Here is a 16905-nt window from a genome sequence, read left to right as displayed (position 1 = left end):
GCCTGATCTGTTACAGAGCTGTATTTAAAAGCTTTGACTGTGCAACTGTCTTACAGTGGGACTGAAATGCCTCTGGGAGAGATCCAGCTGACGGTGCGGTATGCTTCAATACGGCAGAGCCTTGTTGTGCTGGTGAACGGCTGCAGGTAACGCTGACGCTCACGGGTGTCTGTAAAGGAAAGGGGAAGAGCTCTCTGAGCTTGTGTCACACGTTCAGCAAAGCTGGAGCAGAACCACGTGCAGCATAAGCTGCCCAGTTGAGATGCCTTGGTGTTGGCTGACTTTGATCTATGCAGCCTCGCTAAGCCCAGCTCCGGTTAATGCCAGTGGCAGGTCTGCAAGAGTGGCCAGCGAGTGGTGCTCGCTGCAGTAGAGATACTTGAAGTTTCATCCACCCAAAACTTCCTCTGAACAGCACTGACAACTGTCTTGGTGTGTCATGAGAGGCATCATGACAAGGATTGATACCTATGACTGAATTTGTAAATGTTAATTTAGGAACCCCGATAAGTGGCCACACACTCAGTAGTGAAAATTTTGTTTAACTTCACATCCTTAAAAGTTTTATTCGCTTATGTTCCAACTCCCAACATAAATGTTTTTGGCCCATGAACCCATGAAGGGTCAGTCTGATTCTGAGAGAGACAAGGTATTAAAACACACACAGTGGGAGAACCTGCCTTGCTTGTTAACACTGTATTTCTTTTAATAGAAACTTAGTACCCTCTTCCAATCGTGGAGTAGATCCGTATGTTCGTATATACCTGCTTCCAGATAGAAGATGGGCAAGCAGGAAGAAGACTTCTGTTAAGAAAAAAACTCTGAACCCCCAATACGATGAGAAGTAAGAAAACATTAATTATGATTGCTGCTGAAATAGTTATGATCTCTGTGTAATGAAAGGGCTTATATAAAGTATGCTTCTGTTGCTCCTAAGGATTGTCTTGTGAACATTTGCAGGTCTTCTGAAAAGAATGGCGCTTTTTTGATTTGCAAGTACTTAGTGCTGGCCTTGCTCTGCATATGGTGGTGTCTATCCCCCCCTGTAGGAGGGCACACCTTCCCACCCCCTTCCCTGATCCTAGCAGATGGAGGCTGCACTTGCTGCTCTGCACACAGACATTTCCCCACTCATGTTCAACTCCCTGTCGCTGCAGAGGCAATCTTTCCATTTGGGTACCTCACAAAGCCTGCTTCTCTGTTCATACTTCTTTGCTTGATGCTTATTCTGACAGCTTCCCAATTAAAAGGCAGAAATACAAGGCCTTTTGAGACTGGACCATTCTTTGGACAGACGGATGGATGCTGTCATCAAGACCTGGTGGGAGCAGGGTAAAATGCTCCCACCTCTTTGCTGACAGTGTCATGTCCACAGCTCTGGCACTGAAATGCAGTGTGTTTTGTATAAAACCAAACACAGTAATGCTTAGAGGTAGAGCTCTTTTGAGAGGTGGTTTTCATCCCATATTTAGAGGAAGGTACGTATATGTGAAAATAATGTGAATATTGGGTGGTCCTGGGTGGTTCAGTTTTTCCCTATGTTGGGTCCTTTCTGTATAGGTCAGAAATGGACAAAAGATTTGAAAACATTTCATCTTAACACTCAAAAGACTAGAGTTGTGGATTTTGCTTCTGCCTGTTGTCATGTAACTCCACTGATTTAGTGCCAGCACAGCTGTTAGGAACAGCATCTCTTTTTCCTCATCCTCAGTATTGACGTGTCCTGTACATCCTCAATTAAGTACAAAAGGTTGAGCAATACTTAGCTCCAAAACACATTACCTGTTTTACAACTCTGACTTGAGGAAAAGCTATTCAGGTGGGCAGAACTGAAGTGATGTAGCGTGGACAAAACTCACTTGACGTTAGATGATGTGTGCCAGAGGCATGAGTCAAAGCCATTAAGAATTTAATTGCCACAGGTTTCAACCTTTGTCTTCTCTTAATGTGGTATAAGCCTACTTTGTAAACTTGGGGGGTTGGCGCAGCTATTTCCTCTGAGTAATAAAGGTTGCATGGAAAACATGCTGATCTTCCATGAAGGGGGAAAATGATGGTAAATAGCATTTCATCATGGATACATAGTTTCCTCTTTCCACCTAGCACAGTGAGCTGTCTGAACAACAGTGTCGTGAGGCCTGGAAGAGATTTCTTACAAAGGGAATAAATTCTAACTATAGAATTGCCTTTTCTGTGTCTTCCTTCTCTGTTCAAGTTGTGGCCACTGACGCTGTGTTCTGGCCACTGATGCTTATAGGATTTTAATTTTTTTACTTAAGTTTATCCTTTCAAAACTTTACTTTTAGGTTTGAATTTTTTGAATCTTTGGAAGATGTCAAGAAAAGGACACTGGACATTGCAGTGAAAAACAGCAGGCCATTCATTTCACAGGAAAGGAAGGAGCTGGGGAAAGTAAGTTTAAAGAAGCTACGCTACCAATTTAATAGAGCTGAACAGTCCGAATGATTCTTGTAATCCTGAAATGCAGTTGTACTAATTAAGTCTCAGTAATAGGACTATAGCAATCTGGAAACAACTTCTTCTGCCTGATTTTTACCTGAAATCAGGCTCTATCCACGTGGAAGCTTGTGTGGTCTCATGCGATTCGTGTGCCATGCTGCTTTATTTCAGAAGGGTGCTCTTGAAATAAAATATGTTTCCTGGGATCCGCTGCCCGTTTGGGGAACGGCTCCAATAGTGCAAACAAGAAGCTGAGAAAGACGTGTGATTAAAACCCAGAATTTGCCAACAGTGCTGTAAGCTTTCTGTGAACAACTTTGATTCTATGAAAGTAAACTGGAATCACTTCTTCAGTGACAGATAAATTTCCAAGTAGTGCTGCTAAGAAACTGAGCTGCAGGGCTGAGGCCGGCTAATGCCTGTGTCCTGGGAAGGCAGGAAGCTCGTTTTCCCTTGAACCTGAGCTGCAGCCCTAGAACTCAAAAGTGGGTCTGGCCTGGGAGGCGTGCTAGCTTAGCTAATCAATTTGTACGCTGAATAATATACAAAGAAATACAATTTATTTTTTTTAAAGGTGCGGATTGACTTGTCACAGGAGGACTTAATAAAAGGTTTTGCACAATGGTAAGTTTTCATCTCTGTACGTTCAAATCCTGCCAATTGCTGTGCTGGGAGTTTGCATGACTGGTAAATGGGCTGTCTGTTTTGGTGAGCAAGAAGAGTATTTGACCTGCAAACGCAGGACTAACTTGAACTAATCTGGTAGTTTTATCTAAGTTGCGTGTTAATCCAGTTGCTAGTGCAATACCTGCCCTGTGAAACAGTTTTAATAAGAGGCCTGTATGTCAATTATAGTCTTCAGCATATTTTAAGTTACCATAAAAGCCACTGGGACACATAAATAAAAGAACTATGTTTATTAAAGTAACCTTGCAACAAATTTTAACTTGGATAAAGATCTTAACTAAATTAATACCCTGATCAGCAATATATATATATATGATAAAACTTTAATTACAAAGCATTTACAGAAACTATTATAATAAGCCACTCACAGTTTTGCTTGTATGTTCACTGTGGTTCAGACTTAAACCTTAAGCATTGGTCTGAGGCAAAGATTAAGACCAGGCGTTTCTTTTTCCCCTTCTATGTCTGTAGTTAATGGCAGTAGTTCTTTCTCCTTCAATGGAGCCCAAGGAATGCAGTGTGGGTAGTCCAGGAGCTTGCCATCTGTGCAGGCAGTGAGCCACTCCTGGCCAGTGGGATAGGAAAACCACGTTCCACTGGCCAAGCTGGTGCCTGTGTCTCACGTAAGGACATGGCAATTATGGGAGTAGGAGAAAAACGACATGTCCAAAGTTCCTGGTAAAGAGCTGAAGTTTGAGGCCATCTCCGAAGCCTCCTTTGCCAGGCCACCTATGAAGCCCAAGCACTAAAGTAGCCCAAGTTCTCCCTGTTGTGCCAGTTATAAAACTCTTTAAAGAAAGTCTTTAACTACTATAATTACTTATTGTGTCTGTCTTGCAGGTATGAGCTGACAAGGAGTAGACGCAAGAAAAATTGATTTCTTCTCATGTATATAAGTCACTAATTTTTCAACTTTATATGGATGTACATATCTTTTGTAATTAATGTGTTTTGAACAGTCACTGCAAATTTGAAGCAGTCTCCAGCTCAGGACATGTAAATCTCAGAGATTAGTTCTCACTGAAGTAAAAAACCAAACCAACCCACCCCCCACACTGGGAATAACTTGTCCCTAAATAATAAGTCCTTTATTTTTGCTGTTTCTGGCCTATCTCCCCCAAAGGACCCTGAAGTATGAATACTCTCTTAAGGAAGTGTTGTACCTGGAGATGTTTTAGACTGTCAGCTAAGTGTCATTACTTTGCTTGGCAGTCTCATTTCCCCAGGATCCTATTCATGTTGTTTTAACATGAAATCATTGTACTTTTGAAAGAATAAATTTTTAAACAGAATTCTTCAGCTGTAGGGCTACAGAACCTGTTGAAAGAAACTGTTTAAGACTCTAATAGATAGCAATTGTTTTTTGAGAAACTAAGAAATTTATAGTCTACTGTTCAAAAGTATCTTAGCAGACTGTGGCTGCAGGTATGTATATAACGAGCTTCCAAAAGCAGGGAGATCAATTTACCAAGATGTCGTTAAGGTTTTAGTTTGTGACACCTTAACATAGTTTGTTCTTTGTTACAGTACATTTCAAAATCTTGTAAACCTTGAGAGTAAAAGCATTCTGCCTGAGGAACAGCAGAGTTTTGTAAACTAAGCTTTATTAATATCGGAGCAAAATATACCAAAATATTTTTGGAAGCTTGGTGTACTTGTTTCTGTACAATAAACTTCTGACTGTCTTGCATAAGAAACTCGATCTATGCCTTTCTAAAACTGACTTTTGAAATATGACCATTTTCGATCTAGATTACATTAGTCTGCCTCGGTCCATAACCAGAACGAATACTTACTAAATAACAACTTGCTTGCATCCCCAACTGATCTGAAAATGTAAACAACATTTTGAAATAGGCTTTCCAGAAAACCAAGATAGGCAAATGATGAACGTGTTATGGCTAAAGCAGTTAGAGCACTTTTTTGGCATACTTACTGGGTCAGCAACATTCAAAATGCTTAGTGGTCATAGTATGTCTGCCTTTGTGCTGGGCTCAGTTTCCTAGACTGATACAGAGTCTATTGGTTCTCTCTCTGGGATTGAGTAGACCACGTGATAGCAAGTTTTTCTTAAATCAACCGTGAAACAAAAATTAAGAAAAATGGAAAAAGGCAGCAGCCTTTATTTATGTCAAAAAATCTGAAACTGTTGGTCAGGGTAACAGAGGTCAGAGGTAGCTGTAATGTCATACACATCAACAGGTACATTCACAGGTAAGAAAGATCCTGCTAGAAAAGACCAGAATAACTCTTAACTAGCTACCAATTTCAAATTTTGCACAGTAGGTAAAATATCATCCAGGTTACTGATCTCTGAAACAGAATGAAAAGCAAAATGGTTAAGGCGTATGTACCTAAAACATCTTCAAGTTCAGCCAAAATTCTAACTTAAATGTTAGAAATATAGCTAGTGAATAAAATAAGCTCTTCACACCTTTTAACACTGTTGGAAAAAACTCTATTTAGCTTATGAGTAATATGATTGAATATACGAAATCCCATGTTCAATGAAAACAAAAGTATTTTTGTCACTGAGGGAAGATGGGAAGAAGAGGAGAGTGAGGCAAAAGTTAGCACTTTCCCTCACATCCTCCTTGTGTGTTAGCACACCAGGAATAAACAAAACACGTTAGCTATTTAAAGTTTTAGGAAGAAGTGCTGGCATGAAGATAATTACAACTGTTGCAAATATTACTCACCTAGAAGACAGAGCAAATCTTGAATGAGAGCTTGAAATGGTGGAAAGAAGCACTCATGTTCTTCCAGCTTATTGATTATACTGAAATGTGCAAGTGAGAAAACACTGTTAGTAGTATATAAAACCATCTACACTAAAAATGTGTTCCTCAGGTTCTGAAACCTGCAGCCAACAAGTGTTAGCTGTCAAAAGAGAATCTCTAATTTTACTATTTATGCCCTATATACATCCTTCCTTTCCTCCTTAGGTGGCACAAGGTAATTTTTGGACTGGAACATTAGTCTATGTATGCTAAATATACTGCCAGAGGGTGGCTGATATAACTGCCTCAGAGATGGAGCAAGGAATGTTTTATAAGCAGCTATTCTCTAGTTAAAACTGTGAGCGAGTGCAGAAAGGTTGAGGGAGTTAGTATTGTTAACTCAGCATGTGTCAGACTTGCTGCCTGCTGCAATTAATTTTTAGTATGTTTGCAGAGCAAAAGCTCTTATGGTCTGCTACCAAGTGTATGTGTGTTGTCATCTGTTGAAGGTAGAACAAGATTTGTCCAGTTCCCGAACTATCTGTAGGCAGCCTGAGGCATACCTTCTCTTAGCAACTAATACACTTCCATATTACAGCTGAAACCTTGCAACACTTTCTCCTCCCCACCCACGTGCAGTGTTTGCTTGGTCTCCTTATGAAACACACATCCTGCTAAGGCTTATTTGATCACCTTATCCACGCAAACCAAGATGGTGTTTTGGAAACTTCTGGCCTTAATTTTTCTCTTTGCCAGCTTTATCCTTTTGAAAGTATTCAAGATCCTGTAGGATAGTAGTAACTCCTTTACTGCCACAGCTCACTGACTTTGTGACAAATAATTAAAGTTTCTTTCAGTAGCAGTTTTAGTCAGTTCTCTCAATTACTAAATTTGATGTTTGAGGAATGGTCTCCAGTGGAACAGCCCATGTACCTGTGGATGTCTTGGGTCCCCAGAAGCTGCTGTACCTGCTCCATCATGTTCTCATTAATGATGTCACACAGTTTCCCAACAGTATCCACTACCACAGTGGGTGGAGCTGAACTGTCTGTAGAAAAACAAGCACTTCATGTTTCTTGTAACAGTAATAACAGGAAAGTATTTTAGACACAATCCAATTCTTGGAGGTGCCCAGATTTTATTCAGTTTTCACACATCTACACATAAAAGTTCCATCATTCACAGAAAACAAAGTGCCTATGGTCAGAAATAAACTACTGTTAGCTAGGAATGCTGAATCTCTCACTAATCCTTTAGTGGCTAAAAAAATTTGTCAGAGCTGTGCATTTTCACAGCAGAGATGGTACTAAAGTGCACCCTACGATATCAGTGAAAATCAGCCAACTGAAATTATACATAGAGAAAGGGTTATTCATTAGGTTCCTGTAACACAGCAGAAGCACAGTATAGGGGCCAGGCCAACAAGGAACCTGCTCAATACAAACACTGTTAAACAGCCAGAACTTGTTTTGGTATTGGATCTTACCTGCTTTGACTGCTGTGACTGAAGGCAATAGGCTCTCTGTCCTTTTCTCCCTCAGTTTCAGAAGAACTAGGCTTGGAGAAGGCACCCTCTGAGCTCCACTGGTTTGCGATTATTAGGGAGGCAGGAGGCTTCCTCCTCTCCTGTGCTGGCTACAGGCAGGAAGGCTGTTTCCCTCCTCAAATGAGGCTCAGAAGACCCCAGTAGCCCAGGAGCCTTGCTCTCCAGCTGTATGCCCTACAGCGCAGCCAAACCTATAAACCCAAGAGCAGCAGCAGCTGCTGTTCTCCAGAAGGACAAACCAGAAGAGAACAGGTACTGGGAAGTAACTAAGTATGCCTCTGAGTACTGGCATTTAGTTTTTGTCATTTAACAACTTAAAAATTATGAAGTTTAGCACCGTAAGAAGGAAGTTCCTGAGGACTGGACATAATTACACTTGAATGAATTACTGACTAGAAATCTACAGCAGAGGTTGAGTTATTTTTTCTTAAACTTGTTATCTTTCAAGTAAAGAATGAAAGATGGTCAAGAAGAATTATGAAGTCAGCTCACAGGGAACAAAGCTTTGTGGAAAAAAAAAATTTTAAAACTCAATTTCATCTGCTGTTCCTTTCTTCTGCCTCCCTGGTATTCCTCAGCAACTGCTAAAGGCTTACAAATAATGGGGCTTTGCTATTTAAACTCCCACTTGACAGCAATCTATTTTTATCTTCGCAGAATATATCCAGTTTACTCATTTCTCAGCAGCTCAGTATTTTCTATGAAGAGATCAGCCTTTCACTTGTCATGTTCTCCTTTTGGAAATGGTCTGAACAAATGCTAGGTGGTAAGTCTTTACCTAGTTCCAGGAGCTCATGGAGATTTCTCATAGCGTTGGTCATTTCCCCAAGCTTTGTGTAAACCTCATTCATTCGTGGATAAATGCCATTCAGAGAATTCACATCAAACAGCTTCTGGAAGTGAGAGACTATTGCAAACAGGGTTGGTAAGGACGGTGTCTGGCTGTTCTGTAGCAAGCAGAAAGAATAATTTGTCAACGTTATTGCTTAACAAAGCAAGGATTCTTTTAAACTGTGAAACATTCTTAAAACTAGTCTGTGAAGAAAAAACAGGTGTAACTTCCCTTATTAAATCATGGCCTTTCAAATATTCTTAAATCTGAAGACATATTTTAAAGAGAATTTTCAGACACAAATATCCAGCAAACCAAAAATACTCTTTTGAAAGCTTTCTTCTCTGTTGCTTAGTAAGTACATTTATGTATTCTCAATGCTGACTGAGAAACAGACCGAACAGGATAATACCTGAGACTACAGGGCAATGCAAATTCATCATTGGTCAAATGACTTTGATTAAAGCAGTCTTCCCCAAGGTGAATTTATCCATTAAATAAAAATAGTCTTGGACTATTGAATGTCTTCAAACAGCTATTTCTGAAAACCCGCAAGGCTTTCAAATGCACAAATCTAATCACTGTGTGAAGAATGCATTTAAGAATTCCACAATAACTTGTGATTATAAACTCCTGGTAAGAATTACCTTTTCCTTATTTTCTATTTCTTCCAAAATTGCATCTACTATGAACTGGAGGTCTTCAACTCGTATGGATTCTCTGTTATCCTGTGGATCCGCAGTGTGGCAGGGCACCAATTCCAGAGACAGTCTTCTCAAGGACCTATGCAAATCCTTTTAAAAGAAGGGAGGGGACACAATTTATTTTATAGTAACTTCTTAAAGTTGTTTTTATTATAGAGATGAGCAGATTTTCTGTTTCTCATATGCAAAAACATTCCAGTAATGGAGACAGTAAGGTTTTAGTTTTCATGGAATTTAAGCACAGTATCTTGCTTACATTCTTCGATTTAGAAAGAACACTGATAGTCTGAAAAATAAAGTACTTCATATATTATAGTTTCAGTAAAATAAGAAGTGTTGGTCACAGAGAGTTTGGTTTTAAACAAAATTACTTCACTTGTATTTAGATCAAAAAGTTACTGTTCTGGCAAGACAAAAGGAAGAAAGAGAATGCATCGTCATTAAAGTGTAAAGTACACAGACTCTAAAGTTTAATTGTCTTCTTAGGGACTCAGCCAGTGAACAAAAACATTTAGATGATACACACAGAGGAACATCTCTGGCCTGTAGGCACACTGCACATTTTTCACTTTACTATGGTTTTAAAGTGCTATATAAATGGACAGCAGAATTATTTTTAAAATTTAACACCAAAGTCAGGCAATAACAAAAGCTACAGGCAGTAAAAAACCCTACATGCAGAGAGAGACTGAGGGGTGGTCAGCAGATTAAAGGAGGAATGTAAAGCCAAGTACAATAATGCATTACCTTTAGGGCCATTAGCTGATCTGCCCACATTTCTATAGTAAGCGGAAGGTGCTCAAATCCACATTCCTGTCCATTCTCCTTAATATAATTTTGCACTGGCCCTTTACTGCGCCTGTATATTAATGGAGGAGCTCTTGGACTTCGCAAAATAGAATCAATATGGGACAAAACCTTCAACACCAAATAACAAGTGTTATTGCTCAAATATGTATGACATTGTGTAATAAAATCCCTCTCCACCACTGTCATGGTTGTCTAAACATTAAATCATAAATAGCTTCAATAAGTTACTATCGATGAATTTTACAGATGTATTCAATATGTAATAGATTCAAAGATTTAAAAACATACTAGCTAGAAGATACGTAAAAGTAATGCAGATATACTTCCCTTTGAGGGTTATTTAACATTTATCCACTTGAGGCATTGTTACTTCCACAGTTTACATTTTGCTAAGTTTTATTATATTTGCTTTTTTTTTTTTTATTCAAGGAAAAATAAAAGCCACTATCTCCTCAGGGATGTTTAAAACCGTAACATAAGGATCTGTTTTGCCCAAGAGCTTTAACAAATCCCCTGTCCTGAAAAGACTTCAGCTAAATCATTAATTCAATGTTTGCCAACCCAGTCTCTGCTTCCTCGCTGTATTTCAGGTAGTTTACACTAAGATAGAACAATTAAGAACAAGCCTACATTAACTGCCAAATTCAGAACATTACGCATCTTGTGTAGAGGATTTCATATGAACTCTTAGATTCAAAATAGCATGCTTCAGTTTACATAGCTAAACAAAACTCATGTATTATATTTCACTGTAACAGTGCTAGATACGCAGAGTACAGATAAAATTTGCATACCTGTAAGTATTGCTGGCAAACTGCCTGCAGCTGATCTACTCCTGCAGTACTCTCAGGTTCTTTCTTTTCTTCTGTTCTTTCTCCGTTACTACTCCCTGAAGATCTACATGCCAAATACATACAGTGGGTTACACAAGTAGCCTTACCAGGAGATACTACTTTCAACTTGACTAAAGAACCAGGTATGTAGCATATATACTTACACCTACGAAGTAAAATCGCCATTTTTTGATGCCTGCCAATAGAATTCCATCAACTAGCTGAAGAATTCCATGAACTAGCTGAAGAATGTAATACCTCATGTAAATATCATTAATTTATCTCAAGTCTTCAGGTTGAGGTTATTCCAGACTGCATGCTAGTTTAGAAGGGACACCACCAGATGTACAGTTGCTCTGTTACCAGAGGTTCTACCATGGCTGAGGGCTTAAAATCCAGAATTTTACTCAAAAGGGTCAAATTCCATGCTCGCAGTCTTTATCTGCTTCTGCTTGAACATCTTTCCTGCCTTACTATATATAGCTCGCTACCCTTCTTGTCAAATCTAAGATTACTTTCTCTAAAACTACCATCTACATCATACCCACTGCATGAGAGAAAAGACCATTTAGATGTACACAAGGTAAAATGAAGAACTGAACATTTTTAAAGTTTAAGTGATGGCTTTCTCAGGCTATAAAATATTTAGCATTCAGTATACACATGCACAAATGATGAAGTGAAATTACAGATAAAAACACTTTGTCAATACTGAATCTCTAATACCTTCAATGTATTTTCTTAGCAATGTTTCAGATAAAAAAACTAAGTCAATTTCTAAGAATAATAGGGACATAACTTCAGTAGCTTCAACATTTTGCCAACTCATGCTTTCTCATTCATAAACCCATAATGTAACCAGTAGCTTTCTTTATGCTGACAGAAGCAGCAAACAACACAGTTTGGTCCTGTCCATGTTGCCTGCGATAGCACTCAAATCAAATCCAGAAAGACAAAATGAAATAAAAAAGACACACTGCTGTGTCCCCATTTGGAGACCATGCCATCATTTCAGAGATTCACAGGGTGTCTTTGGAGATAGAGTAGCATTTGCTGCCCAAGACCAGGCTCCAAGGAACAGTGATAAGGTACATGGTTTGTAAGCTACTATATACTCTGCAACCTGTAATGTAGCTTTGCCTTAAGAAGTTCAGAGGATTCATGCAAGTTACTGAAGAAATATACTTACTGGACAGTTTTCTTTAAAGTTTTCTCTAGTTTCTTCACTTGGTGTTTGTAAAGTTTCAATTCCTGTGCAGTTGGTCTGTTAGAAAGAAAAAGTACCACATTATATGTCTTGCATTTGAAGGTATCTATAAAACTCAGCCAAGCGAAGGAGTAAGAAAGCTTTGCCAGTGCTGCAACATCATTCTGGAAATGAAATTCTGCAACATTTCTATGTGGCAACAGCAATAAACAGACAAATAACCATTAGCAGTTGTTGTTATTAACAGCGTAGGGAAGGAAGGCTGACTGTTGCTGCCATAACTTACTTCTATGCATCACTCTTAAAGGCAGATTTCATACTATACTTTTACAATTGCTGGTGCTTTCAGTTTCTTTGTAAAGCAAAGTCTACCAAAGTGCCCTTACAAAGAATGATACTTATCCTTTCTCACCTTATTTCCAAATCTTTCTTGAGATTTATATTTTCAAGTAAAAGCTGTTCATTCCTGGCTTTTGTTTCAATGAGTTGTTTCTGGAAAGACTGCAACATAGACTGTGTTATTTCTTTTATTTCACTCATTCCATCATCAACAAGCTTAAACACTTTAAAGTATGTATGTGTTAAGAAGGGTTCCCATTTGCCTATATAGCAAGACAGCATGGATGAGGAATTAGTAGACAAAGATCAAGAGCCTGCTGCATTAGACCACAGGTGGAGGAGCTGTGATTAAGGAGGTCTATGCAGTCCCCAGCAAAGCCAACTCACAACATAGTACTGAATCTTTGCATAAAGACAGTGAACCCTGCCCGGAGAGTTTACAATTTAAGAAGACGTGTTAAGAACAAGGGGATAGAAATCAAGCACATATATGTTTCTACATGGCTCTTGAAGGGTTACCATTTAGAGATCTGCACTGACTTATTCTTAGCAGTTCCATACCGTAAGCAGCGCTCTATAATTAGGAGTAGCATCTAGATTTAAGAATTCTTCCTTGCTTTTTACTTCTCTTTGTACCTGGTCTTCATCTTTTTTATATTGCCTATTGGAAAAAATAAATTGTTTCAGCTTACTGTAATTCGATTACCTCAAAGACCTAAGTTGGATTAGTTAGCACTTATGCACGATAATAATGTTTCCATAAACTGCAAAGTAAATAGAAATTCTGCCCTAAGATCCTCTGCTCTTCTCCATTATTTCTGGGAAGCTGTTTCATATACTAATTAAGTCCACTTATCCTCGAGAGAAATTCCAGTACAAGCAAATCCCACTTCAGTTTTTAAGATAATAATCTCAAATTATAGGAATGTCTCAGGTATCTGCTTGTTGCTTTGCACCGTGTAGGCACAGTGATAGAGCTGAAAAGCTGGTATTCCTTTTGTTTAGGGAGATCAGTTGCCTGAGCACAGCTACTGCCGTAATTCTGCCTGTGAACCATGGCAAAAGAGGAAAGCAAGAAAAAAAAAAAAAGAAAGAAAAAAAAAGGAAGAAAGACTTATCGCTCAAGTATCTAAATACCCCCAACTTTCTAGCTGTCCTGGCCTCCTGACTGAGCAGCTGCTTAGCCTGACTGACAGTTATTCCGTGGATGAATCCAAACTTCCATGACCATTACAATACTTTGCTGTTTCTTACATGCTAGCGACGTCTGGAACACAGAATATTTACCATTGTAAGATTTAAGAACAGTAAGGAGTAAGAAAATTTTGAACAGTAGAACCATAAAGCATTAGATGAGACCTACCTTAGTTCCTTTTTCATTTGACTAATTTGAGATTCGTAATAATCAATTAGACAAAGGAACCTGAAGAAAGGAAAAATGGTATTTTGAATTTCAGATATTCTCAAAAAAATCATGTCTGAAAGATACTGTGACCAGCCATAGCAATAGGCCAGCTTACAGAACTGTGCCACACTTCAGAAGTGACTGCTTCAAATAGTGGGGTTTCTCTCATACCAGACAAACATGGTCACAGTTTTCCAAAACAGAAAAGCAGAGGCATTAACTCCGTACTAGTCTAAAAGTGGCAAAATTATTCAAGATGAGAAAAAAGCTAAAGCCTCCTCATCTTGTGACTATGTTTACCTGGCAAGCTTAACAGCGAGGCACAGCCCCGAGTGCTGGGACTCAGTGACCATTATGGTAGGTAGAGAGCACAGGTCCCACATAACCCGAGAACATCTGCCTCCAAAGAAACTAGAAGTGCTTTCAAAGTAAGTGGTTGCAAAAAAAATGGAGCCACAAAAAACTGAACAGCTGAGAAACTGTCTTTCCTCTTGAGCACTCCAAGATTGTCTGTTTTGGAGAGACAGATGAGAAAGCACAGGGAACCAAATTCAGTGATCCTTCCTCTCATACAGTGAGGGCATGAGAAAAGGGCTGTGCACACACAACTCCTTTTAAATGCTTCCCAGGTAAACATTGCTAGCCAGGCCTAGAAAACCAAGTGACATCAGCACAATAAAGTGATGGCTAACTGAGGCCTAAGAATTGACAAATCTCCAATTATAGCAGAACTATGGAGACCTTACTGCAAGAGACGCAGGCTTGGAATACTTTCAGAACTTTCCCTGAAGTACCTGGGAAGCCTTACAGCAAGGCTGCAGTCAGCAGTTGCAAAGGCCACGTTCCAAAACTGGAAGGGTTTTATTAGGGAAGGTTGGGGGGTGGTGTTTGTTGGTTTTTTGTTTGCTGGTTTTTTTTAATTTACATTTTAAATGTTAGAATCCCAGGATGAGATCACCCTAGCAGATACTGCAGTTCCAGAGTAGACTGAATCATTCCCTTCTCTTTGCTGACACCTAGTGTATGCAGTGGCTGATAATTTCTTAATTTCTGCCATGGATTTATCCAGCTCACATTTTTTGTACAAGAAAAAATTACTGGATTGATGTACCTTTACAAGAATTCTTATTTCAGCTTGCACTCCTCAGGTCTCCAGCTTTTTCTTTTTCATATAAATATCGAGAACAGTTACTTTAAAATCCCTTTCTTCATTTAATGATACAGGTCATTCACCAATATAATAAATTGCTTACTGTTGATCTAGGAGAGACTTGCGAGCTCTTTTGCAAAACCGACAAAACATTTTGTTTTGAGCAGCAACACGCCGTTGCTCCTCCATCCCAACTTTGCATAGCTCCTTCTGCAAACGGGCAATAATCTCTTCCTGTTCTTGTAGTTTTTCCTGCTGCTGTTGATATTTTGCCTGTGAACAGATAATTGGAGCGTTATGAAATTATTCTAACCCACAAGCTGGAGACGACTGTACTGCACATGCCCAAGGAGGCACTTGGTCCCAAGGAGGCTCAGTACTTGGGCTTTAGCCATACTGAAGAGGCAATGGAGAAAGGATACAGATATTTTTCCAAGTTATCACTAGAAAATTCCATATAGATTGAAAAATCTTAGCTATAAACAGTGTACTAACTCTGTGACCCAAGATTCATGTTTATTTTGATGAATGTAAATATTTTTAGAGCTTTTAAAAAAAAGTCAAAAGTTTGAATCCTCAGACAGCACTATCTGAATTACCTGTGAAATTTGTTGATCTTTTTGAAGTTCTTTGACTTGATTCTGTTGCTGGCAAACCTTAGCTATCGTCTCATCTTCCAGCTGACAAATTTTAGACTTAATGTTTTTCACCACATTTTCCAAATCATTAGCTCGTTGTTCTTGTCGAGAGGCCCGACCTCGTTCCTGTCGTATCTCATCTCTGGAAAAAAAAAACCAAAACAAACCTTGATTTAAATTAATTTCATTTCACTAAAGACAGTGAAGGAAGCACAGGCCTGAAAACATTATCTGATGATGCTCAATAACAGCTTGTGGCAGCAGGCACAGGAAATACACTGGTATGGGAAGAAGCAGCAGATGAAATAACAGAAGAGCTCAAAAGGAACTAGGCCAAGATTGGTGCATATTGGACAATAATCTCAGGAAAAAGGTCTTAGGCCTTGGGTGTGACAAGAGCTCCACCTGGCAGGAGATGGACACTGACAACACTTTTGCTTTGCGTTAGCAGGTAAGTTCCTTCCACTGTGTCTTACCTAAGATGACGATTAGCCTCCATAAGCCCCTGCATCATCTTCTGCTGTCGGTCGGTGTCTTCCACCAGAGTTTTTAATGCAAGTCTTATTCCTAGAGAAGACTGACTGTCTAAGACAATCATATCTGGAGATACACAAAATAAGCAAAGTCATAATGAAAGGCTTCTAATAGCTGAAGAAGATCGCATCTTTGCTACCATTTGGAAGTGACAGCTTTAGAGATGCCTTATGAACATAGGCTTACTATTTCCCAATACAAAAACTTGTAAAATTAGCATCTCCTTACCTGATATATTTCTGCAGCTTTGGGGGGCAGCAAGACTCACCGGTTTCAACCCACGACGCATTAATAGCTTGTTTAAGTTTTCCCATTCTGCCTTCTCCTGCTGCAGCTGGGAGAAGGGGAAGAGACACAAACCCAAGCTCTCAGGATCAGCTCAGTCTCCTGTCCTTCCTGTTGGGCAGGCAGTGAAGGATACCAAATGCCCCCAGATAAAAAGAAACAAACCACAAACCCCCAAGAAGCCCCAGCCACTATAGGAGAGCTTGTGAGACCTTCCAATAGAATCTGCAAAAAATATTGGGAAAAAGTGTCCTTGACAATATACAGAACACTCAGCTTTCCTGGTCGCTATTAGAAGGAGAAATACGTGCAATGAGTAAAATTTACCTGTTTAAAAAACCCAGCCCTCGGGTAATTCCAGCACACCTGGGGTGCAGTGGGCCTCGACCCCCCGCCCCAGCCCCGAGAGAAGCCCTCAGAAGAGGCAGGTGCCTGCTTTGGGGGTTTGTTCCTTGTTTGTTTTCTTTTCGTTCTGTTTTGAACTACCAAGCGGTAACAACAGCCACCTCAGGACCACCACGGTACCTCTGTCATGGCGAGGGACGCCCGCTCTCGGACCGCCGCCGAAGGGGGCCGGGCCCCGCAGACGGCCGCCGGGACACGGGAGAGGAAAGGGGTCGGTTACCAGGACGCGGAGCCTCAGCAGGTCGTGGTCGAGCGGCGGGACACAGCCTCGTACGGGGCTGGCGGCGGGAGGGCGGTGGGCCGGGGCAGGGGGTAACGGCCGGCCCGCCCGCCCGCGGCGGTGAGGGGAG

The 16905-nt window shown here is 40.0% G+C and overlaps 2 protein-coding genes across 3 annotated transcripts in view; one reads left to right on the top strand and one right to left on the bottom strand.

Annotated features, from left to right (window-relative positions):
- The window catches only part of ESYT3 (extended synaptotagmin 3), a 44666-nt gene extending 39822 nt beyond the window's left edge, over nt 1-4844 (top strand). For both annotated transcript variants that reach the window (XM_075028849.1, XM_075028848.1), the window contains 5 exons: nt 57-146; nt 713-844; nt 2307-2412; nt 3035-3084; nt 3988-4844. In XM_075028849.1, coding sequence (XP_074884950.1) covers nt 57-146; nt 713-844; nt 2307-2412; nt 3035-3084; nt 3988-4024 — 415 coding nt within the window. In that variant the 3' untranslated portion in view covers nt 4025-4844. The remainder of the gene's footprint in view (nt 1-56; nt 147-712; nt 845-2306; nt 2413-3034; nt 3085-3987) is intronic.
- Nucleotides 4845-4974: 130 nt separating this feature from the next.
- On the bottom strand, nt 4975-16882 carry CEP70 (centrosomal protein 70). The gene is made up of 16 exons (XM_075028853.1): nt 16676-16882; nt 16094-16199; nt 15808-15931; nt 15293-15473; nt 14797-14966; nt 13502-13561; nt 12700-12799; nt 12212-12300; nt 11782-11856; nt 10554-10656; nt 9697-9867; nt 8893-9039; nt 8192-8360; nt 6801-6915; nt 5847-5926; nt 4975-5460 (listed from the first exon to the last, which is right to left on the bottom strand). The coding sequence occupies exons 1-16, from the start codon at nt 16682-16684 to the stop codon at nt 5399-5401; spliced, it is 1761 nt and encodes a 586-aa protein (XP_074884954.1). The 5' UTR covers nt 16685-16882; the 3' UTR covers nt 4975-5398.
- Nucleotides 16883-16905: the final 23 nt, after the last annotated feature.

Source organism: Buteo buteo, chromosome 5 (genome assembly GCF_964188355.1).
Source record: "Buteo buteo chromosome 5, bButBut1.hap1.1, whole genome shotgun sequence".
Lineage (NCBI taxonomy): Eukaryota > Metazoa > Chordata > Aves > Accipitriformes > Accipitridae > Buteo > Buteo buteo.
The sequence above is the reverse complement of the archived record's forward strand: the minus strand, read 5'-3'. Positions and strand labels throughout refer to the sequence as shown.

What these genes read in the sequence shown, in the direction of transcription:
- CEP70 (XM_075028853.1), bottom strand. An exon ending in AAATAGAAAATAAGGAAAAG is followed by an intron (nt 8,361 to 8,892) that starts GTAATTCTTACC and finishes TGCTTGCTACAG; the next exon opens with AACAGCCAGACACCGTCCTT. An exon ending in AGATTTGCTCTGTCTTCTAG is followed by an intron (nt 5,461 to 5,846) that starts GTGAGTAATATT and finishes ATTCTGTTTCAG; the next exon opens with AGATCAGTAACCTGGATGAT.